At 51.5% G+C, this 24,284-nt stretch overlaps 2 protein-coding genes across 4 annotated transcripts in view; one reads left to right on the top strand and one right to left on the bottom strand.

The window, feature by feature from the left end:
* The window catches only part of GALNT18 (polypeptide N-acetylgalactosaminyltransferase 18), a 507,876-nt gene that overhangs the window by 232,623 nt on the left and 250,969 nt on the right, over window positions 1-24,284 (top strand). The window lies entirely within an intron of this gene.
* The window catches only part of IRAG1 (inositol 1,4,5-triphosphate receptor associated 1), a 167,514-nt gene that overhangs the window by 59,409 nt on the left and 83,821 nt on the right, over window positions 1-24,284 (bottom strand). For all 3 annotated transcript variants that reach the window (XM_040410365.1, XM_040410366.1, XM_040410367.1), the window contains one exon: window positions 24,217-24,266. In XM_040410365.1, the coding sequence (XP_040266299.1) occupies window positions 24,217-24,266 (50 nt within the window). The remainder of the gene's footprint in view (window positions 1-24,216; window positions 24,267-24,284) is intronic.

The following is a 24,284-nucleotide window of genomic DNA, read 5'->3' as shown; positions in this document are numbered from 1 at the left end:
GTATGAGTGCTGCCAGCATTGCTGCAGAGGTTACAGGAGTGGGGGGGTCAGCCTGTCAGTGCTCAGCGTCATATCCAGAGGTTGTATGAGTGCTGCCAGCAATGCTGCAGAGGTTACAGGGGTGGGGGGTCAGCCTGTCAGTGCTCAGCGTCATATCCAGAGGTTGTATGAGTGCTGCCAGCATTGCTGCAGAGGTACAGGGGTGGGGGTCAGCCTGTCAGTGCTCAGCGTCATATCCAGAGGTTGTATGAGTGCTGCCAGCATTGCTGCAGAGGTTACAGGGTGGGGGGTCAGCCTGTCAGTGCTCAGCGTCATATCCAGAGGTTGTATGAGTGCTGCCAGCATTGCTGCAGAGGTTACAGGGGTGGGGGGTCAGCCTGTCAGTGCTCAGCGTCATATCCAGAGGTTGTATGAGTGCTGCCAGCATTGCTGCAGAGGTTACAGGGATGGGGGGTCAGCCTGTCAGTGCTCAGCGTCATATCCAGAGGTTGTATGAGTGCTGCCAGCATTGCTGCAGAGGTTACAGGGGTGGGGGGTCAGCCTGTCAGTGCTCAGCGTCATATCCAGAGGTTGTATGAGTGCTGCCCAGCATTGCTGCAGAGGTTACAGGGATGGGGGGTCAGCCTGTCAGTGCTCAGCGTCATATCCAGAGGCTGTATGAGTGCTGCCAGCATTGCTGCAGAGGTTACAGGGGTGGGGGGTCAGCCTGTCAGTGCTCAGCGTCATATCCAGAGGTTGTATGAGTGCTGCCAGCATTGCTGCAGAGGTTACAGGGGTGGGGGTCAGCTGTCAGTGCTCAGCGTTCATATCCAGAGGTTGTATGAGTGCTGCCAGCATTGCTGCAGAGGTTACAGGAGTGGGGGGTCAGCCTGTCAGTGCTCAGCGTCATATCCAGAGGTTGTATGAGTGCTGCCAGCATTGCTGCAGAGGTTACAGGGAGTGGGGGGTCAGCCTGTCAGTGCTCAGCGTCATATCCAGAGGTTGTATGAGTGCTGCCAGCATTGCTGCAGATGTTTACAGGGATGGGGGTCAGCCTGTCAGTGCTCTAGCGTCATATCCAGAGGTTGAATGAGTGCTGCCATGCATTGCTGCAGAGGTTACAGGAGGGGGGGTCAGCTGTCAGTCTCTGCGTCATATCCAGAGGTTGGTATGAGTGCTGCCAGCATTGCTGCAGAGGTTACAGGAGGGGGGGTCAGCCTGTCAGTGCTCAGCGTCATACTCCAGAGGTTGTATGAGTGCTGCCAGCATTGCTGCAGAGGTTACAGGGTGGGGGGTCAGCCTGTCAGTGCTCAGCGTCATATCCAGAGGTTGTATGAGTGCTGCCAGCATTGCTGCAGAGGTTACAGGGGTGGGGGTCAGCCTGTCAGCTGCTCAGCGTCATATCCAGAGGTTGTAAGAGTGCTGCAGCATTGCTGCCGAGGTTACAGGGGTGGGGGTCAGCCTGTCAGTGCTCAGCGTCATATCCAGAGTTGTATGAGTGCTGCCAGCATTGCTGCTAGAGGTTACAGGGGTGGGGGTCAGCCTGTCAGTGCTCAGCGTCATATCCAGAGGTAGGATGGAGTGCTGCCAGCATTGCTGCAGAGGTTACAGGGGTGGGGGGGTCAGCCTGTCAGTGCTCAGCGTCATATCCAGAGGCTGTATGAGTGCTGCCAGCACTTGCTGCAGAGGTTACAGGGGTGGGGGTGTCAGCCTGTCAGTGCTCAGCGTCATATCCAGAGGTGTATGAGTGCTGCAAGCATTGCTGCAGAGGTTACAGGGGTGGGGGTCAGCCTGTCAGTGCTCAGCGTCATATCCAGAGGTTGTATGAGTGCTGCCAGCATTGCTGCAGAGGTTACGGGGGGGGGGTCAGCCTGTCAGTGCTCAGCGTCATATCCAGAGGCTGTTGAGTGCTGCCAGCATTGCTGCAGAGGTTACGGGTGGGGGGTCAGCCTGTCAGTGCTCAGCGTCATATCCAGAGGTTGTATGAGTGCTGCCAGCATTGCTGCAGAGGTTACAGGGTGGGGGGTCAGCCTGTCAGTGCTCAGCGTCATATCCAGAGGCTGTATGAGTGCTGCCAGCATTGCTGCAGAGGTTACAGGGTGGGGGGTCAGCCTGTCAGTGCTCAGCGTCATATCCAGAGGCTGTATGAGTGCTGCCAGCATTGCTGCAGAGGTTACAGGGTGGGGGGTCAGCCTGTCAGTGCTCAGCGTCATATCCAGAGGCTGTATGAGTGCTGCCAGCATTGCTGCAGAGGTTACAGGGTGGGGGTCAGCCTGTCAGTGCTCAGCGTCATATCCAGAGGTTGTATGAGTGCTGCCAGCATTGCTGCAGAGGTTACAGGGGTGGGGGTCAGCCTGTCAGTGCTCAGCGTCATATCCAGAGGTTGTATGAGTGCTGCCAGCATTGCTGCAGAGGTTACAGGGGTGGGGGGTCAGCCTGTCAGTGCTCAGCGTCATATCCAGAGGTTGTATGAGTGCTGCCAGCATTGCTGCAGAGGTTACAGGGGTGGGGGGTCAGCCTGTCAGTGCTCAGCGTCATATCCAGAGGTTGTATGAGTGCTGCCAGCATTGCTGCAGAGGTTACAGGGGTGGGGGGTCAGCCTGTCAGTGCTCAGCATATCCAGAGGTTGTATGAGTGCTGCCAGCATTGCTGCAGAGGTTACAGGGGTGGGGGGTCAGCCTGTGCTCAGTGTCATATCCAGAGGTTGTATGAGTGCTGCCAGCATTGCTGCAGAGGTTACAGGGGTGGGGGTCAGCCTGTCAGTGCTCAGCGTCATATCCAGAGGTTGTATGAGTGCTGCCAGCATTGCTGCAGAGGTTACAGGGGTGGGGGGTCAGCCTGTCAGTGTCATATCCAGAGGTTGTATGAGTGCTGCCAGCATTGCTGCAGAGGTTACAGGGGTGGGGGTCAGCCTGTCAGTGCTCAGCGTCATATCCAGAGGTTGTATGAGTGCTGCCAGCATTGCTGCAGAGGTTACAGGGGTGGGGGGTCAGCCTGTCAGTGTTCAGTGTCATATCCAGAGGATGTATGAGTGCTGCCAGCATTGCTGCAGAGGTTACAGGGGTGGGGGGTCAGCGTGTCAGTGTTCAGTGTCATATCCAGAGGTTGTATGAGTGCTGCCAGCATTGCTGCAGAGGTTACAGGGGTGGGGGTCAGCCTGTCTGCTCAGCGTCATATCCAGAGGTTGTATGAGTGCTGCCAGCATTGCTGCAGAGGTTACAGGGGTGGGGGTCAGCCTGTCAGTGCTCAGCGTCATATCCAGAGGTTGTATGAGTGCTGCCAGCATTGCTGCGGAGGTTACATGGGTGGGGGGTCAGCCTGTCAGTGTTCAGTGTCATATCCAGAGGTTGTATGAGTGCTGCCAGCATTGCTGCAGAGGTTACAGGGGTGGGGGTCAGCCTGTCAGTGCTCAGCGTCATATCCAGAGGTTGTATGAGTGCTGCCAGCATTGCTGCAGAGGTTACAGTGGTGGGGGTCAGCCTGTCAGTGCTCAGCGTCATATCCAGAGGTTGTATGAGTGCTGCCAGCATTGCTGCAGAGGTTACAGGGGTGGGGGTCAGCCTGTCAGTGCTCAGCGTCATATCCAGAGGTTGTATGAGTGCTGCCAGCATTGCTGCAGAGGTTACAGGGGTGGGGGTCAGCCTGTCAGTGCTCAGCGTCATATCCAGAGGTTGTATGAGTGCTGCCAGCATTGCTGCAGAGGTTACAGGGGGGGGTCAGCCTGTCAGTGCTCAGCGTCATATCCAGAGGTTGTATGAGTGCTGCCAGCATTGCTGCAGAGGTTACAGGGGTGGGGGTCAGCCTGTCAGTGCTCAGCGTCATATCCAGAGGTTGTATGAGTGCTGCCAGCATTGCTGCAGAGGTTACAGGGTGGGGGGTCAGCCTGTCAGTGCTCAGCGTCATATCCAGAGGTTGTATGAGTGCTGCCAGCATTGCTGCAGAGGTTACAGGGTGGGGGGGTCAGCCTGTCAGTGCTCAGCGTCATATCCAGAGGTTGTATGAGTGCTGCCAGCATTGCTGCAGAGGTTACAGGGTGGGGGTCAGCCTGTCAGTGCTCAGCGTCATATCCAGAGGTTGTATGAGTGCTGCCAGCATTGCTGCAGAGGTTACGGCATGGGGGGTCAGCCTGTCAGTGCTCAGCGTCATATCCAGAGGTTGTATGAGTGCTGCCAGCATTGCTGCAGATGTTACAGGGATGGGGGGTCAGCCTGTCAGTACTAGCGTCATATCCAGAGGTTGTATGAGTGCTGCCAGCATTGCTGCAGAGGTTACAGGGGTGGGGGGTCAGCCTGTCAGTGCTCAGCGTCATATCCAGAGGTTGTATGAGTGCTGCCAGCATTGCTGCAGAGGTTACAGGAGTGGGGGGTCAGCCTGTCAGTGCTCAGCGTCATATCCAGAGGTTGTATGAGTGCTGCCAGCATTGCTGCAGAGGTTACAGGGGTGGGGGTCAGCCTGTCAGTGCTCAGCGTCATATCCAGAGGTTGTATGAGTGCTGCCAGCATTGCTGCAGAGGTTACAGGGTGGGGGGTCAGCCTGTCAGTGCTCAGCGTCATATCCAGAGGTTGTATGAGTGCTGCCAGCATTGCTGCAGAGGTTACAGGGGTGGGGGTCAGCCTGTCAGTGCTCAGCGTCATATCCAGAGGTTGTATGAGTGCTGCCAGCATTGCTGCAGAGGTTACAGGGGTGGGGGTCAGCTGCTGTCAGTGCTCAGCGTCATATCCAGAGGTTGTATGAGTGCTGCCAGCATTGCTGCAGAGGTTACAGGGGTGGGGATCAGCCTGTCAGTGCTCAGCGTCATATCCAGAGGTTGTATGAGTGCTGCCAGCATTGCTGCAGAGGTTACAGGGTGGGGGTCGCCTGTCAGTGCTCAGCGTCATATCCAGAGGTTGTATGAGTGCTGCCAGCATTGCTGCAGAGGTTACAGGGGTGGGGGGCCGCCTGTTAGTGCTCAGCGTCATATCCAGAGGTTGTATGAGTGCTGCCAGCATTGCTGCAGAGGTTACAGGGGTGGGGGTCAGCCTGTCAGTGCTCAGCGTCATATCCAGAGGTTGTATGAGTGCTGCCAGCATTGCTGCAGAGGTTACAGGGGTGGGGGTCAGCCTGTCAGTGCTCAGCGTCATATCCAGAGGTTGTATGGTGCTGCCAGCATTGCTGCAGAGGTTACAGGGGTGGGGGTCAGCCTGTCAGTGCTCAGCGTCATATCCAGAGGTTGTATGAGTGCTGCCAGCATTGCTGCAGAGGTTACAGGGGTGGGGGTCAGCCTGTCAGTGCTCAGCGTCATATCCAGAGGTTGTATGAGTGCTGCCAGCATTGCTGCAGAGGTTACAGGGGTGGGGGGTCAGCCTGTCAGTGCTCAGCGTCATATCCAGAGGTTGTACGAGTGCTGCCAGCATTGCTGCAGAGGTTACAGAGGTGGGGGGTCAGCCTGTCAGTGCTCAGCATCATATCCAGAGGCTGTATGAGTGCTTCCAACATTGCTGCAGAGGTTACAGTGGTGGGGGTCAGCCTGTCAGTGCTCAGCGTCATATCCAGAGGCTGTATGAGTGCTGCCAGCATTGCTGCAGAGGTTACAGGGGTGGGGGGGTCAGCCTGTCAGTGCTCAGCGTCATATCCAGAGGCTGTATGAGTGCTTCCAACATTGCTGCAGAGGTTACAGTGGTGGGGGGTCAGCCTGTCAGTGCTCAGCGTCATATCCAGAGGCTGTATGAGTGCTGCCAGCATTGCTGCAGAGGTTACAGGGGTGGGGGTCAGCCTGTCAGTGCTCAGCGTCATATCCAGAGGTTGTATGAGTGCTGCCAGCATTGCTGCGGAGGTTACAGGGGTGGGGGTCAGCCTGTCAGTGCTCAGCGTCATATCCAGAGGTTGTATGAGTGCTGCCAGCATTGCTGCAGAGGTTACAGGGGTGGGGGTCAGCCTGTCAGTGCTCAGCGTCATATCCAGAGGTTGTATGAGTGCTGCCAGCATTGCTGCAGAGGTTACAGGGGTGGGGGGTCAGCCTGTCAGTGCTCAGCGTCATATCCAGAGGTTGTATGAGTGCTGCCAGCATTGCTGCAGAGGTTACAGGGGTGGGGGGTCAGCCTGTCAGTGCTCAGCGTCATATCCAGAGGTTGTATGAGTGCTGCCAGCATTGCTGCAGAGGTTACAGGGGTGGGGGGTCAGCCTGTCAGTGCTCAGTCATATCCAGAGGTTGTATGAGTGCTGCCAGCATTGCTGCAGGTTACAGGGGTGGGGGGTCAGCCTGTCAGTGCTCAGCATCATATCCAGAGGTTGTATGAGTGCTGCCAGCATTGCTGCAGAGGTTACAGGGGTGGGGGGTCAGCCTGTCAGTGCTCAGCGTCATATCCAGAGGTTGTATGAGTGCTGCCAGCATTGCTGCAGAGGTTACAGGTGGGGGTGGGAGGCGCTTGGGTTGTTTGTTGAGTGCTGTGCTGGGGTTACAGGTGGGGGGGTCAGCTGTCAGTGCTCATATCCAGAGGTTGTATGAGTGCTGCCAGCATTGCTGCAGAGGTTACAGGGGTGGGGGTCAGCCTGTCAGTGCTCAGCGTCATATCCAGAGGTTGTATGAGTGCTGCAGCAATGCTGCAGAGGTTACAGGGGGGGGGGTCAGCCTGTCAGTGCTCAGCGTCATATCCAGAGGTTGTTATGAGTGCTGCCAGCATTGCTGCAGAGGTTACAGGGGTGGGGGGTCAGCCTGTCAGTGCTCAGCGTCATATCCAGAGGTTGTATGAGTGCTGCCAGCATTGCTGCAGAGGTTACAGGGGGGGGGGTCAGCCTGTCAGTGCTCAGCGTCATATCCAGAGGTTGTATGAGTGCTGCCAGCATTGCTGCAGAGGTTACAGTGGTGGGGGTCAGCCTGTCAGTGCTCAGCGTCATATCCAGAGGTTGTATGAGTGCTGCCAGCATTGCTGCAGAGGTTACAGGGGTGGGGGGTCAGCCTGTCAGTTCGCGTCATATCCAGAGGTTGTATGAGTGCTGCCAGCATTGCTGCAGAGGTTACAGGGGTGGGGGGTCAGCCTGTCAGTGCTCAGCGTCTATCCAGAGGTTGTATGAGTGCTGCCAGCATTGCTGCAGAGGTTACAGGGGTGGGGGGTCAGCCTGTCAGTGCTCAGCGTCAAATCAGAGGTTGTATGAGTGCTGCCAGCATTGCTGCAGAGGTTACAGGGGTGGGGGTCAGCCTGTCAGTGCTCAGCGTCATATCCAGAGGTTGTATGAGTGCTGCCAGCATTGCTGCAGAGGTTACAGGGGGGGTGGGGGTCAGCCTGTCAGTGCTCAGCGTCATATCCAGAGGTTGTATGAGTGCTGCCAGCATTGCTGCAGAGGTTACAGGGGTGGGGTCAGCCTGTCAGTGCTCAGCGTCATATCCAGAGGGTTGTATGAGTGCTGCCAGCATTGCTGCAGAGGTTACAGGGGTGGGGGTCAGCCTGTCAGTGCTCAGCGTCATATCCAGAGGTTTGTATGAGTGCTGCCAGCATTGCTGCGAGGTTACAGGGGTGGGGGGTCAGCCTGTCAGTGCTCAGCGTCATATCCAGAGGTTGTATGAGTGCTGCTCAGCATTGCTGCAGAGGTTACAGGGGTGGGGGGTCAGCCTGTCAGTGCTCAGCGTCATATCCAGAGGTTGTATGAGTGCTGCCAGCATTGCTGCAGAGGTTACAGGGGTGGGGGTCAGCCTGTCAGTGCTCAGCGTCATATCCAGAGGTTGTATGAGTGCTGCCAGCATTGCTGCAGAGGTTACAGGGTGGGGAGGTCAGCCTGTCAGTGCTCAGCGTCATATCCAGAGGTTGTATGAGTGCTGCCAGCATTGCTGCAGAGGTTACAGGGGTGGGGTCAGCCTGTCAGTGCTCAGCGTCATATCCAGAGGTTGTAATGAGTGCTGCCAGCATTGCTGCAGAGGTTACAGGGGTGGGGGTCAGCCTGTCAGTGCTCAGCGTTCATATCCAGAGGTTGTATGAGTTCTGCAGCATTGCTGCAGAGGTTACAGGGGTGGGGGGTCAGCCTGTCAGTGCTCAGCGTCATATCCAGAGGTTGTATGAGTGCTGCCAGCATTGCTGCAGAGGTTACAGGGGTGGGGGGTCAGCCTGTCAGTGCTCAGCGTCATATCCAGAGGTTGTATGAGTGCTGCCAGCATTGCTGCAGAGGTTACAGGGGTGGGGGTCAGCCTGTCAGTGCTCAGCGTCATATCCAGAGGTTGTATGAGTGCTGCCAGCATTGCTGCAGAGGTTACAGGGGTGGGGGTCAGCCTGTCAGTGCTCAGCGTCATATCCAGAGGTTGTATGAGTGCTGCCAGCATTGCTGCAGAGGTTACAGGGGTGGGGGTCAGCCTGTCAGTGCTCAGCGTCATATCCAGAGGTTGTATGAGTGCTGCCAGCATTGCTGCAGAGGTTACAGGGGTGGGGGGTCAGCCTGTCAGTGCTCAGCGTCATATCCAGAGGTTGTATGAGTGCTGCCAGCATTGCTGCAGAGGTTACAGGGGTGGGGGGTCAGCCTGTCAGTGCTCAGCGTCATATCCAGAGGTTGTATGAGTGCTGCCAGCATTGCTGCAGAGGTTACAGGGGTGGGGGGTCAGCCTGTCAGTGCTCAGCGTCATATCCAGAGGTTGTATGAGTGCTGCCAGCATTGCTGCAGAGGTTACAGGGGTGGGGGTCAGCCTGTCAGTGCTCAGCGTCATATCCAGAGGTTGTATGAGTGCTGCCAGCATTGCTGCAGAGGTTACAGGGGTGGGGGTCAGCCTGTCAGTGCTCAGCGTCATATCCAGAGGTTGTATGAGTGCTGCCAGCATTGCTGCAGAGGTTACAGGGGTGGGGGTCAGCCTGTCAGTGCTCAGCGTCATATCCAGAGGTTGTATGAGTGCTGCCAGCATTGCTGCAGAGGTTACAGGGGTGGGGGTCAGCCTGTCAGTGCTCAGCGTCATATCCAGAGGTTGTATGAGTGCTGCCAGCATTGCTGCAGAGGTTACAGGGGTGGGGGTCAGCCTGTCAGTGCTCAGCGTCATATCCAGAGGTTGTATGAGTGCTGCCAGCATTGCTGCAGAGGTTACAGGGGTGGGGGGTCAGCCTGTCAGTGCTCAGCGTCATATCCAGAGGTTGTATGAGTGCTGCCAGCATTGCTGCAGAGGTTACAGGGGTGGGGGGTCAGCCTGTCAGTGCTCAGCGTCATATCCAGAGGTTGTATGAGTGCTGCCAGCATTGCTGCAGAGGTTACAGGGGTGGGGGTCAGCCTGTCAGTGCTCAGCGTCATATCCAGAGGTTGTATGAGTGCTGCCAGCATTGCTGCAGAGGTTACAGGGGTGGGGGTCAGCCTGTCAGTGCTCAGCGTCATATCCAGAGGTTGTATGAGTGCTGCCAGCATTGCTGCAGAGGTTACAGGGGTGGGGGTCAGCCTGTCAGTGCTCAGCGTCATATCCAGAGGTTGTATGAGTGCTGCCAGCATTGCTGCAGAGGTTACAGGGGTGGGGGGTCAGCCTGTCAGTGCTCAGCGTCATATCCAGAGGTTGTATGAGTGCTGCCAGCATTGCTGCAGAGGTTACAGGGGTGGGGGTCAGCCTGTCAGTGCTCAGCGTCATATCCAGAGGTTGTATGAGTGCTGCCAGCATTGCTGCAGAGGTTACAGGGGTGGGGGTCAGCCTGTCAGTGCTCAGCGTCATATCCAGAGGTTGTATGAGTGCTGCCAGCATTGCTGCAGAGGTTACAGGGGTGGGGGGTCAGCCTGTCAGTGCTCAGCGTCATATCCAGAGGTTGTATGAGTGCTGCCAGCATTGCTGCAGAGGTTACAGGGGTGGGGGGTCAGCCTGTCAGTGCTCAGCGTCATATCCAGAGGTTGTATGAGTGCTGCCAGCATTGCTGCAGAGGTTACAGGGGTGGGGGGTCAGCCTGTCAGTGCTCAGCGTCATATCCAGAGGTTGTATGAGTGCTGCCAGCATTGCTGCAGAGGTTACAGGGGTGGGGGGTCAGCCTGTCAGTGCTCAGCGTCATATCCAGAGGTTGTATGAGTGCTGCCAGCATTGCTGCAGAGGTTACAGGGGTGGGGGGTCAGCCTGTCAGTGCTCAGCGTCATATCCAGAGGTTGTATGAGTGCTGCCAGCATTGCTGCAGAGGTTACAGGGGTGGGGGTCAGCCTGTCAGTGCTCAGCGTCATATCCAGAGGTTGTATGAGTGCTGCCAGCATTGCTGCAGAGGTTACAGGGGTGGGGGGTCAGCCTGTCAGTGCTCAGCGTCATATCCAGAGGTTGTATGAGTGCTGCCAGCATTGCTGCAGAGGTTACAGGGGTGGGGGGTCAGCCTGTCAGTGCTCAGCGTCATATCCAGAGGTTGTATGAGTGCTGCCAGCATTGCTGCAGAGGTTACAGGGGTGGGGGGTCAGCCTGTCAGTGCTCAGCGTCATATCCAGAGGTTGTATGAGTGCTGCCAGCATTGCTGCAGAGGTTACAGGGGTGGGGGGTCAGCCTGTCAGTGCTCAGCGTCATATCCAGAGGTTGTATGAGTGCTGCCAGCATTGCTGCAGAGGTTACAGGGGTGGGGGGTCAGCCTGTCAGTGCTCAGCGTCATATCCAGAGGTTGTATGAGTGCTGCCAGCATTGCTGCAGAGGTTACAGGGGTGGGGGGTCAGCCTGTCAGTGCTCAGCGTCATATCCAGAGGTTGTATGAGTGCTGCCAGCATTGCTGCAGAGGTTACAGGGGTGGGGGTCAGCCTGTCAGTGCTCAGCGTCATATCCAGAGGTTGTATGAGTGCTGCCAGCATTGCTGCAGAGGTTACAGGGGTGGGGGGTCAGCCTGTCAGTGCTCAGCGTCATATCCAGAGGTTGTATGAGTGCTGCCAGCATTGCTGCAGAGGTTACAGGGGTGGGGGGTCAGCCTGTCAGTGCTCAGCGTCATATCCAGAGGTTGTATGAGTGCTGCCAGCATTGCTGCAGAGGTTACAGGGGTGGGGGGTCAGCCTGTCAGTGCTCAGCGTCATATCCAGAGGTTGTATGAGTGCTGCCAGCATTGCTGCAGAGGTTACAGGGGTGGGGGGTCAGCCTGTCAGTGCTCAGCGTCATATCCAGAGGTTGTATGAGTGCTGCCAGCATTGCTGCAGAGGTTACAGGGGTGGGGGGTCAGCCTGTCAGTGCTCAGCGTCATATCCAGAGGTTGTATGAGTGCTGCCAGCATTGCTGCAGAGGTTACAGGGGTGGGGGGTCAGCCTGTCAGTGCTCAGCGTCATATCCAGAGGTTGTATGAGTGCTGCCAGCATTGCTGCAGAGGTTACAGGGGTGGAGGGTCAGCCTGTCAGTGCTCAGCGTCATATCCAGAGGTTGTATGAGTGCTGCCAGCATTGCTGCAGAGGTTACAGGGGTGGGGGCAGCCTGTCAGTGCTCAGCGTCATATCCAGAGGTTGTATGAGTGCTGCCAGCATTGCTGCAGAGGTTACAGGGGTGGGGGTCAGCCTGTCAGTGCTCAGCGTCATATCCAGAGGTTGTATGAGTGCTGCCAGCATTGCTGCAGAGGTTACAGGGGTGGGGGGTCAGCCTGTCAGTGCTCAGCGTCATATCCAGAGGTTGTATGAGTGCTGCCAGCATTGCTGCAGAGGTTACAGGGTGGGGGGTCAGCCTGTCAGTGCTCAGCGTCATATCCAGAGGTTGTATGAGTGCTGCCAGCATTGCTGCAGAGGTTACAGGGGGGGGGGGTCAGCCTGTCAGTGCTCAGCGTCATATCCAGAGGTTGTATGAGTGCTGCCAGCATTGCTGCAGAGGTTACAGGGGTGGGGGGTCAGCCTGTCAGTGCTCAGCGTCATATCCAGAGGTTGTATGAGTGCTGCCAGCATTGCTGCAGAGGTTACAGGGGTGGGGGTCAGCCTGTCAGTGCTCAGCGTCATATCCAGAGGTTGTATGAGTGCTGCCAGCATTGCTGCAGAGGTTACAGGGGTGGGGGGTCAGCCTGTCAGTGCTCAGCGTCATATCCAGAGGTTGTATGAGTGCTGCCAGCATTGCTGCAGAGGGAACAGGGGTGGGGGGTCAGCCTGTCAGTGCTCAGCGTCATATCCAGAGGTTGTATGAGTGCTGCCAGCATTACTGCAGAGGTTACAGGGGTGAGGGGTCAGCCTGTCAGTGCTCAGCGTCATATCCAGAGGTTGTATGAGTGCTGCCAGCATTGCTGCAGAGGTTACAGGGGTGGGGGGTCAGCCTGTCAGTGCTCAGCGTCATATCCAGAGGTTGTATGAGTGCTGCCAGCATTGCTGCAGAGGTTACAGGGGTGGGGGGTCAGCCTGTCAGTGCTCAGTGTCATATCCAGAGGTTGTATGAGTGCTGCCAGCATTGCTGCAGAGGTTACAGGGGTGGGGGGTCAGCCTGTCAGTGCTCAGCATCATATCCAGAGGCTGTATAAGTGCTGCCAGCATTGCTGCGGAGGTTACAGGGGTGGGGGGTCAGCCTGTCAGTGCTCAGTGTCATATCCAGAGGTTGTATGAGTGCTGCCAGCATTGCTGCGGAGGTTACAGGGGTGGGGGTCAGCCTGTCAGTGCTCAGCGTCATATCCAGAGGTTGTATGAGTGCTGCCAGCATTGCTGCAGAGGTTACAGGGGTGGGGGCAGCCTATTAGTGCTCAGCGTCATATCCAGAGGCTGTATGAGTGCTGCCAGCATTGCTGCAGAGGTTACAGGGGTGGGGGTCAGCCTGTCAGTGCTCAGCGTCATATCCAGAGGTTGTATGAGTGCTGCCAGCATTGCTGCAGAGGTTACAGAGGTGGGGGGTCAGCCTGTCAGTGCTCAGCGTCATATCCAGAGGTTGTATGAGGGCTGCCAGCATTGCTGCAGAGGTTACAGGGGTGGGGGGGTCCACCTGTCAGTGCTCAGCGTCATATCCAGAGGTTGTATGAGTGCTGCCAGCATTGCTGCAGATGTTACAGGGGTGGGGGGTTCAGCCTGTCAGTGCTCAGCGTCATATCCAGAGGTTGTATGAGTGCTGCCAGCATTGCTGCAGAGGTTACAGGGGTGGGGGGTCAGCCTGTCAGTGCTCAGCGTCATATCCAGAGGTTGTATGAGTGCTGCCAGCATTGCTGCAGAGGTTACAGGGGTGGGGGGTCAGCCTGTCGGTGCTCAGCGTCAAAACCAGAGGCTGTATGAGTGCTGCCAGCATTGCTGCAGAGGTTACAGGGGTGGGGTTCAGCCTGTCAGTGCTCAGCGTCATATCCAGAGGTTGTATGAGTGCTGCCAGCATTGCTGCAGAGGTTACAGGGGTGGGGGGTCAGCCTGTCAGTGCTCAGCGTCATATCCAGAGGTTGTATGAGTGCTGCCAGCATTGCTGCAGAGGTTACAGAGGTGGGGGGTCAGCCTGTCAGTGCTCAGCGTCATATCCAGAGGTTTTATGAGGGCTGCCAGCATTGCTGCAGAGGTTACAGGGGTGGGGGGGTCCACCTGTCAGTGCTCAGCGTCATATCCAGAGGTTGTATGAGTGCTGCCAGCATTGCTGCAGAGGTTACAGGGGTGGGGGGTCAGCCTGTCGGTGCTCAGCGTCATATCCAGAGGTTGTATGAGTGCTGCCAGCATTGCTGCAGAGGTTACAGGGGTGGGGGGTCAGCCTGTCGGTGCTCAGCGTCAAAACCAGAGGCTGTATGAGTGCTGCCAGCATTGCTGCAGAGGTTACAGGGGTGGGGGGTTCAGCCTGTCAGTGCTCAGCGTCATATCCAGAGGTTGTATGAGTGCTGCCAGCATTGCTGCAGAGGTTACAGGGGTGGGGGGTCAGCCTGTCAGTGCTCAGCGTCATATCCAGAGGTTGTATGAGTGCTGCCAGCATTGCTGCAGAGGTTACAGGGGTGGGGGGTCAGCCTGTCGGTGCTCAGCGTCAAAACCAGAGGCTGTATGAGTGCTGCCAGCATTGCTGCAGAGGTTACAGGGGTGGGGGGTCAGCCTGTCAGTGCTCAGCGTCATATCCAGAGGTTGTATGAGTGCTGCCAGCATTGCTGCAGAGGTTACAGGGGTGGGGGGTCAGCCTGTCAGTGCTCAGCGTCATATCCAAAGGTTGTATGAGTGCTGCCAGCATTGCTGCAGAGGTTACAGGGGTGGGGGGTCAGTCTGTCAGTGCTCAGCGTCATATCCAGAGGTTGTACGAGCGCTGCCAGCATTGCTGCAGAGGTTACATGGGTGGGGGTCAGCCTGTCAGTGCTCAGCGTCATATCCAGAGGTTGTATGAGTGCTGCCAGCATTGCTGCAGAGGTTACAGGGGTGGGGGTCAGCCTGTCAGTGCTCAGCGTCAAAACCAGAGGCTGTATGAGTGCTGCCAGCATTGCTGCAGAGGTTACAGGGGTGGGGGTCAGCCTGTCAGTGCTCAGCGTCATATCCAGAGGTTGTATGAGTGCTGCCAGCATTGCTGCAGAGGTTACAGGGGTGGGGGGTCAGCCTGTCAGTGCTCAGTGTCATATCCAGAGGTGGTATGAGTGCTGCCAGCATTGCTGCAGAGGTTACAGGGGTGGGGGTCAGCCTGTCAGTGCTCAGCGTCATATCCAGAGGTTGTATGAGTGCTGCCAGCATTGCTGCAGAGGTTACAGGGGTGGGGGGTCAGCCTGTCAGTGCTCAGCGTCATATTCAGAGGCTGTATGAGTGCTGTCAGCATTGCTGCAGAGGTTACAGGGGTGGGGGGTCAGCCTGTCAGTGCTCAGCGTCATATCCAGAGGTTGTATGAGTGCTGCCAGCATTGCTGCAGAGGTTACAGGGGTGGGGGTCAGCCTGTCAGTGCTCAGCGTCATATCCAGAGGTTGTATGAGTGCTGCCAGCATTGCTGCAGAGGTTACAGTGGTGGGGGTCAGCCTGTCAGTGCTCAGCGTCATATCCAGAGGTTGTATGAGTGCTGCCAGCATTGCTGTAGAGGTTACAGGGGTGGGGGGGTCAGCCTGTCAGTACTCAGCGTCATATCCAGAGGCTGTATGAGTGCTGCCAGCATTGCTGCAGAGGTTACAGGGGTGGGGGGTCAGCCTGTCAGTGCTCAACGTCATATCCAGAGGTTGTATGAGTGCTGCCAGCATTGCTGCAGAGGTTACAGGGGTGGGGGGTCAGCCTGTCAGTGCTCAGCGTCATATCCAGAGGTTGTATGAGTGCTGCCAGCATTGCTGCAGAGGTTACAGGGGTGGGGGTCAGCCTGTCAGTGCTCAGCGTCATATCCAGAGGTTGTACGAGTGCTGCCAGCATTGCTGCAGAGGTTACAGGGGTGGGGGGGTCAGTCTGTCAGTGCTCAGCGTCATATCCAGAGGCTGTATGAGTGCTGCCAGCATTGCTGCAGAGGTTACAGGGGAGGGGGGTCAGCCTGTCAGTGCTCAGCATCATATCCAGAGGTTGTATGAGTGCTGCCAGCATTGCTGCAGAGGTTACAGGGGTGGGGGTCAGCCTGTCAGTGCTCAGCGTCATATCCAGAGGTTGTATGAGTGCTGCCAGCATTGCTGCAGAGGTTACAGGGGTGGGGGGGTCAGCCTGTCAGTGCTCAGTGTCATATCCAGAGGTTGTATGAGTGCTGCCAGCATTGCTGCAGAGGTTACAGGGGTGGGGGGTCAGCCTGTCAGTGCTCAGCATCATATCCAGAGGATGTATGAGTGCTGCCAGCATTACTGCAGAGGTTACAGGGGTGGGGGGGGTCAGCCTGTCACTGCTCAGCGTCATATCCAGAGGTTGTATGAGTGCTGCCAGCATTGCTGCAGAGGTTACAGGGGTGGGGGGTCAGCCTGTCAGTGCTCAGCATCATATCCAGAGGATGTATGAGTGCTGCCAGCATTACTGCAGAGGTTACAGGGGTGGGGGGTCAGCCTGTCAGTGCTCAGCGTCATATCCAGAGGTTGTATGAGTGCTGCCAGCATTGCTGCAGAGGTTACAGGGGTGGGGGGGTCAGCCTGTCAGTGCTCAGTGTCATATCCAGAGGTTGTATGAGTGCTGCCAGCATTGCTGCAGAGGTCACAGGGGTGGGGGGTCAGCCTGTCAGTGCTCAGCGTCATAACCAGAGGTTGTATGAGTGCTGGCAGCATTGCTGCAGAGGTTACAGGGGTGGGGGGTCAGCCTGTCAGTGCTCAGCGTCATATCCAGAGGCTGTATAAGTGCTGCCAGCATTGCTGCAGAGGTTACAGGGGTGGGGGGTCAGCCTGTCAGTGCTCAGCATCATATCCAGAGGTTGTATGAGTGCTGCCAGCATTACTGCAGAGGTTACAGGGGTGGGGGGTCAGCCTGTCAGTGCTCAGCATCATATCCAGAGGATGTATGAGTGCTGCCAGCATTACTGCAGAGGTTACAGGGGTGGGGGGGTCAGCCTGTCACTGCTCAGCGTCATATCCAGAGGTTGTATGAGTGCTGCCAGCATTGCTGCAGAGGTTACAGGGGTGGGGGTCAGCCTGTCAGTGCTCAGCGTCATATCCAGAGGTTGTATGAGTGCTGCCAGCATTGCTGCAGAGGTTACAGGGGTGGGGGGTCAGCCTGTCAGTGCTCAGCATCATATCCAGAGGATGTATGAGTGCTGCCAGCATTACTGCAGAGGTTACAGGGGTGGGGGGGTCAGCCTGTCACTGCTCAGCGTCATATCCAGAGGTTGTATGAGTGCTGCCAGCATTGCTGCAGAGGTTACAGGGGTGGGGGGTCAGCCTGTCAGTGCTCAGCGTCATATCCAGAGGCTGTATAAGTGCTGCCAGCATTGCTGCAGAGGTTACAGGGGTGGGGGGATCAGCCTGTCAGTGCTCAGCGTCATATCCAGAGGTTGTATGAGTGCTGCCAGCATTGCTGCAGAGGTTACAGGGGTGGGGGTCAGCCTGTCAGTGCTTAGCGTCATAACCAGAGGTTGTATGAGTGCTGCCAGCATTGCTGCGGAGGTTACAGGGGTGGGGGGTCAGCCTGTCAGTGCTCAGCGTCATATCCAGAGGCTGTATAAGTGCTGCCAGCATTGCTGCAGAGGTTACAGGGGTGGGGGGTGGGGGTCAGTCGGTCAGTGCTCAGACCATACTCCGCACACTACATCACATTGGTCGTCCCAGAAGGAGCCTCTTCTAAAGATGACGCACAAGAAAGCGGCTGAAGACGAGCAGAGTAAGGACACGGATTACTGGAACCACGTCCTGGGGTCTGATGAGACCAAGAGAAACCTATTTGGTTCAGATGGTGTCAGGCGTGTGTGGTGACAACCAGGTGAGGAGCACAAGGACCAGTGTGTCCTGCCTACAGTCCAGCATGGTGGTGGGGGTGTCATGGTTTGGGGCTGCCGGCTGTGGGGGCTACAGGTCATTGAGGGAACCATGAATGCCGCCATGTCCTGTGATATACTGAAGCAGCGTATGATCCCCTTCCTTCTGGGCCGCAGGGCAGTATCCAACATGAGAACGACCTCAAACACCTCCAAGACGACCACTACCTTGTAAAGAACCTGAGGGTAAAGATGCTGGACCGGCCAAGCATGTCTCCAGACATAGACCCTACGGAGCATCTGTGGGGCCTCCTCAGACGGAAGGTGGAGGAGCGCAAGGTCTCTAACATCCACCAGATCCGTGATGTCATCATGGAACCTGTGAAGATCGTGTGTCCGCATCCATTCCGTCCCCATAGAGAATAAATGGGTCCGCACCCGTTCCGCAAAATTGCGGAACGGATGCTGACCCATTTTGCGGACGTGTGAATGGAGCCTTAAGGCCGTGCTAGAACATAATGGCGGCCACACAGAATACTGACACTTTGGGCACAATTTGGCCATTGTCACTTAGGGGTTGTCACTTTTGTTACCAGCGGTTTAGACATTAATGGCGGTGTGTGGAGTTATTGTGAGGACACGCCCAATGTACACCGTTATACGAGCCGTCCACTGACTACGTTACATTGTATCTCAGGGTCAGATCTTCAGGGTTGTCCCAGTAAAAGACAGAAGAAAAGATTTACAGAAATGTGAGGGGTGAGATACTGTGTATATACTGTTAAATCTGTATTCAGCGCACTCTGTATGGAGGCTGACTGTAGGGTTCCACCCCAATAGATATAATGAAATCAACAGCAGCCTTGATTATCGATGCTATGGTACATTTATTGAAGATATATTTTCACATGCGACAGTATAGATAACGTTTCGGCAAAAATGCCTTCGTCAGATACTATGCCGCAGTCAGAGAAGGAAGAGAACAAGGTAAAGGGACGCAGGTGAGGTGCGCATGAACAGTTCACCAGTACACCTCACCTGCGTCCCTTTACCTTGTTCTCTTCCTTCTCTGACTGCGGCATAGTATCTGACGAAGGCATTTTTGCCGAAACGTTATCTATACTGTCGCATGTGAAAATATATCTTCAATAAATGTACCATAGCATCGATAATCAAGGCTGCTGTTGATTTCATTATATGATGTATATACTGTACACAGGGATCTGATGTATATACTGTACACAGGGATCTGATGTATATACTGTACACAGGGATCTGATGTATATACTGTACACAGAGATCTGATGTATATACTGTACACAGGGATCTGATGTATATACTGTACACAGAGATCTGATGTATATACTGTACACAGGGATCTGATGTATATACTGTACACAGGGATCTGATGTATATACTGTACACAGGGATCTGATGTATATACTGTACACAGGGATCTGATGTATATACTGTACACAGGGATCTGATGTATATACTGTACACAGAGATCTGATGTATATACTGTACACAGGGATCTGATGTATATACTGTACACAGAGATCTGATGTATATACTGTACACAGGATCTGATGTATATACTGTACACAGGGATCTGATGTATATACTGTACACAGAGATCTGATGTATATACTGTACACACAGAGATCTGATGTATATACTGTACACAGGGATCTGATGTATATACTGTACACACAGAGATCTGATGTATATACTGTACACAGGGATCTGATGTATATACTGTACACAGGGATCTGATGTATATACTGTACACAGGGATCTGATGTATATACTGTACACAGGGATCTGATGTATATACTGTACACAGGGATCTGATGTATATACTGTACACAGGGATCTGATGTATATACTGTACACAGGGATCTGATGTATATACTGTACACAGGGATCTGATGTATATACTGTACACAGAGAGATCTGATGTATATACTGTACACAGAGATCTGATATATATACTGTACACAGAGATCTGATGTATATACTGTACACAGAGATCTGATGTATATACTGTACACAGAGATCTGATGTATATACTGTACACACAGAGATCTGATGTATATACTGTACACAGAGATCTGATGTATATACTGTACACAGAGATCTGATGTATATACTGTACACAGAGATCTGATGTATATACTGTACACAGAGATCTGATGTATATACTGTACACAGAGATCTGATGTATATACTGTACACAGAGATCTGATGTATATACTGTACACAGAGATCTGATGTATATACTGTACACAGAGAGATCTGATGTATATACTGTACACAGAGAGATCTGATGTATATACTGTACACAGAGATCTGATGTATATACTGTACACAGGGATCTGATGTATATACTGTACACAGAGATCTGATGTATATACTGTACACAGGGATCTGATGTATATACTGTACACAGAGATCTGATGTATATACTGTACACAGAGATCTGATGTATATACTGTACACAGAGAGATCTGATGTATATACTGTACACAGAGAGATCTGATGTATATACTGTACACAGAGAGATCTGATGTATATACTGTACACAGAGAGATCTGATGTATATACTGTACACAGAGAGATCTGATGTATATACTGTACACAGAGATCTGATGTATATACTGTACACAGAGATCTGATGTATATACTGAACACAGAGATCTGATGTATATACTGTACACAGAGATCTGATGTATATACTGTACACAGGGATCTGATGTATATACTGTACACAGGGATCTGATGTATATACTGTACACAGAGAGATCTGATGTATATACTGTACACAGAGATCTGATGTATATACTGTACACAGGGATCTGATGTATATACTGTACACAGGGATCTGATGTATATACTGTACACAGAGATCTGATGTATATACTGTACACAGGGATCTGATGTATATACTGTACACAGGGATCTGATGTATATACTGTACACAGGGATCTGATGTATATACTGTACACAGGGATCTGATGTATATACTGTACACAGGGATCTGATGTATATACTGTACACAGGGATCTGATGTATATACTGTACACAGAGATCTGATGTATATACCGTACACAGGGATCTGATGTATATACCGTACACAGGGATCTGATGTATATACTGTACACAGGGATCTGATGTATATACTGTACACAGGGATCTGATGTATATACTGTACACAGGGATCTGATGTATATACTGTACACACAGAGATCTGATGTATATACTGTACACAGGGATCTGATGTATATACTGTACACAGGGATCTGATGTATATACTGTACACAGGGATCTGATGTATATACTGTACACAGAGATCTGATGTATATACTGTACACACAGAGATCTGATGTATATACTGTACACAGGGATCTGATGTATATACTGTACACACAGAGATCTGATGTATATACTGTACACAGGGATCTGATGTATATACTGTACACAGGGATCTGATGTATATACTGTACACAGAGAGATCTGATGTATATACTGTACACAGAGATCTGATATATATACTGTACACAGAGATCTGATGTATATACTGTACACAGAGATCTGATGTATATACTGTACACAGAGATCTGATGTATATACTGTACACACAGGGATCTGATGTATATACTGTACACAGAGAGATCTGATGTATATACTGTACACAGAGAGATCTGATGTATATACTATACACAGAGATCTGATGTATATACTGTACACAGAGATCTGATGTATATACTGTACACAGAGATCTGATGTATATACTGTACACAGAGATCTGATGTATATACTGTACACAGAGATCTGATGTATATACTGTACACAGAGAGATCTGATGTATATACTGTACACAGAGATCTGATGTATATACTGTACACAGAGATCTGATGTATATACTGTACACAGAGATCTGATGTATATACTGTACACAGAGATCTGATGTATATACTGTACACAGAGATCTGATGTATATACTGTACACAGGGATCTGATGTATATACTGTACACAGGGATCTGATGTATATACTGTACACAGAGAGATCTGATGTATATACTGTACACAGAGATCTGATGTATATACTGTACACAGGGATCTGATGTATATACTGTACACAGGGATCTGATGTATATACTGTACACAGGGATCTGATGTATATACTGTACACAGAGATCTGATGTATATACTGTACACAGGGATCTGATGTATATACTGTACACAGGGATCTGATGTATATACTGTACACAGAGAGATCTGATGTATATACTGTACACAGAGATCTGATATATATACTGTACACAGAGATCTGATGTATATACTGTACACAGGGATCTGATGTATATACTGTACACAGAGAGATCTGATGTATATACTGTACACAGAGAGATCTGATGTATATACTGTACACAGGGATCTGATGTATATACTGTACACAGAGATCTGATGTATATACTGTACACAGGGATCTGATGTATATACTGTACACAGAGATCTGATGTATATACTGTACACAGAGATCTGATGTATATACTGTACACAGGGATCTGATGTATATACTGTACACAGGGATCTGATGTATATACTGTACACAGAGAGATCTGATGTATATACTGTACACAGAGATCTGATGTATATACTGTACACAGGGATCTGATGTATATCTGTACACAGAGATCTGATGTATATACTGTACACAGGGATCTGATGTATATACTGTACACAGAGATCTGATGTATATACTGTACACAGAGATCTGATGTATATACTGTACACAGAGATCTGATGTATATACTGTACACAGAGATCTGATGTATATACTGTACACAGGGATCTGATGTATATACTGTACACACAGAGATCTGATGTATATACTGTACACACAGAGATCTGATGTATATACTGTACACAGAGAGATCTGATGTATATACTGTACACAGGGATCTGATGTATATACTGTACACACAGAGATCTGATGTATATACTGTACACAGAGATCTTATGTATATACTGTACACAGGGATCTGATGTATATACTGTACACAGAGATCTGATGTATATACTGTACACAGAGATCTGATGTATATACTGTACACAGAGATCTGATGTATATACTGTACACAGGGATCTGATGTATATACTGTACACAGGGATCTGATGTATATACTGTACACAGAGATCTGATGTATATACTGTACACACAGAGATCTGATGTATATACTGTACACAGGGATCTGATGTATATACTGTACACACAGAGATCTGATGTATATACTGTACACAGGGATCTGATGTATATACTGTACACAGGGATCTGATGTATATACTGTACACAGAGATCTGATGTATATACTGTACACAGAGATCTGATGTATATACTGTACACAGGGATCTGATGTATATACTGTACACAGAGATCTGATGTATATACTGTACACAGGGATCTGATGTATATACTGTACACAGAGAGATCTGATGTATATACTGTACACAGAGAGATCTGATGTATATACTGTACACAGAGAGATCTGATGTATATACTGTACACAGAGATCTGATGTATATACTGTACACAGGGATCTGATGTATATACTGTACACAGAGATCTGATGTATATACTGTACACAGAGATCTGATGTATATACTGTACACAGAGATCTGATGTATATACTGTACACAGAGATCTGATGTATATACTGTACACAGGGATCTGATGTATATACTGTACACAGGGATCTGATGTATATACTGTACACAGAGAGATCTGATGTATATACTGTACACAGGGATCTGATGTATATACTGTACACAGGGATCTGATGTATATACTGTACACAGAGAGATCTGATGTATATACTGTACACAGAGATCTGATGTATATACTGTACACAGGGATCTGATGTATATACTGTACACAGGGATCTGATGTATATACTGTATACAGAGAGATCTGATGTATATACTGTACACAGGGATCTGATGTATATACTGTACACAGGGATCTGATGTATATACTGTACACAGGGATCTGATGTATATACTGTACACAGGGATCTGATGTATATACTGTACACAGGGATCTGATGTATATACTGTACACAGAGATCTGATGTATATACTGTACACAGAGAGATCTGATGTATATACTGTACACAGAGAGATCTGATGTATATACTGTACACAGAGATCTGATGTATATACTGTACACAGAGATCTGATGTATATACTGTACACAGAGATCTGATGTATATACTGTACACACAGAGATCTGATGTATATACTGTACACAGGGATCTGATGTATATACTGTTCACAGAGATCTGATGTATATACTGTACACAGGGATCTGATGTATATACTGTACACAGAGATCTGATGTATATACTGTACACAGGGATCTGATGTATATACTGTACACAGAGATCTGATGTATATACTGTACACAGGGATCTGATGTATATACTGTACACAGAGAGATCTGATGTATATACTGTACACAGGGATCTGATGTATATACTGTACACAGGGATCTGATGTATATACTGTACACAGGGATCTGATGTATATACCGTACACAGGGATCTGATGTATATACTGTACACAGAGATCTGATGTATATACTGTACACAGGGATCTGATGTATATACTGTACACAGGGATCTGATGTATATACTGTACACAGGGATCTGATGTATATACTGTTCACAGAGATCTGATGTATATACTGTACACAGGGATCTGATGTATATACTGTACACAGAGATCTGATGTATATACTGTACACAGAGATCTGATGTATATACTGTACACAGGGATCTGATGTATATACTGTACACAGGGATCTGATGTATATACTGTTCACAGAGATCTGATGTATATACTGTACACAGGGATCTGATGTATATACTGTACACAGAGATCTGATGTATATACTGTACACAGGGATCTGATGTATATACTGTACACAGAGATCTGATGTATATACTGTACACAGGGATCTGATGTATATACTGTACACAGGGATCTGATGTATATACTGTACACAGGGATCTGATGTATATACTGTACACTATATATACGGTGATGGGGATCTTCTTACCGGCAGTAATGCGGCAGCTGCAGGGAAGACATTGGGGCCGGGATCCGATCCTGTAAGGAAAGGTTAAT

Source organism: Bufo bufo, chromosome 10 (genome assembly GCF_905171765.1).
Source record: "Bufo bufo chromosome 10, aBufBuf1.1, whole genome shotgun sequence".
Classification (NCBI taxonomy): Eukaryota; Metazoa; Chordata; class Amphibia; order Anura; family Bufonidae; genus Bufo; species Bufo bufo.
Note: the sequence above shows the minus strand (reverse complement) of the source record. Positions and strands in the feature narration are given on the sequence as shown.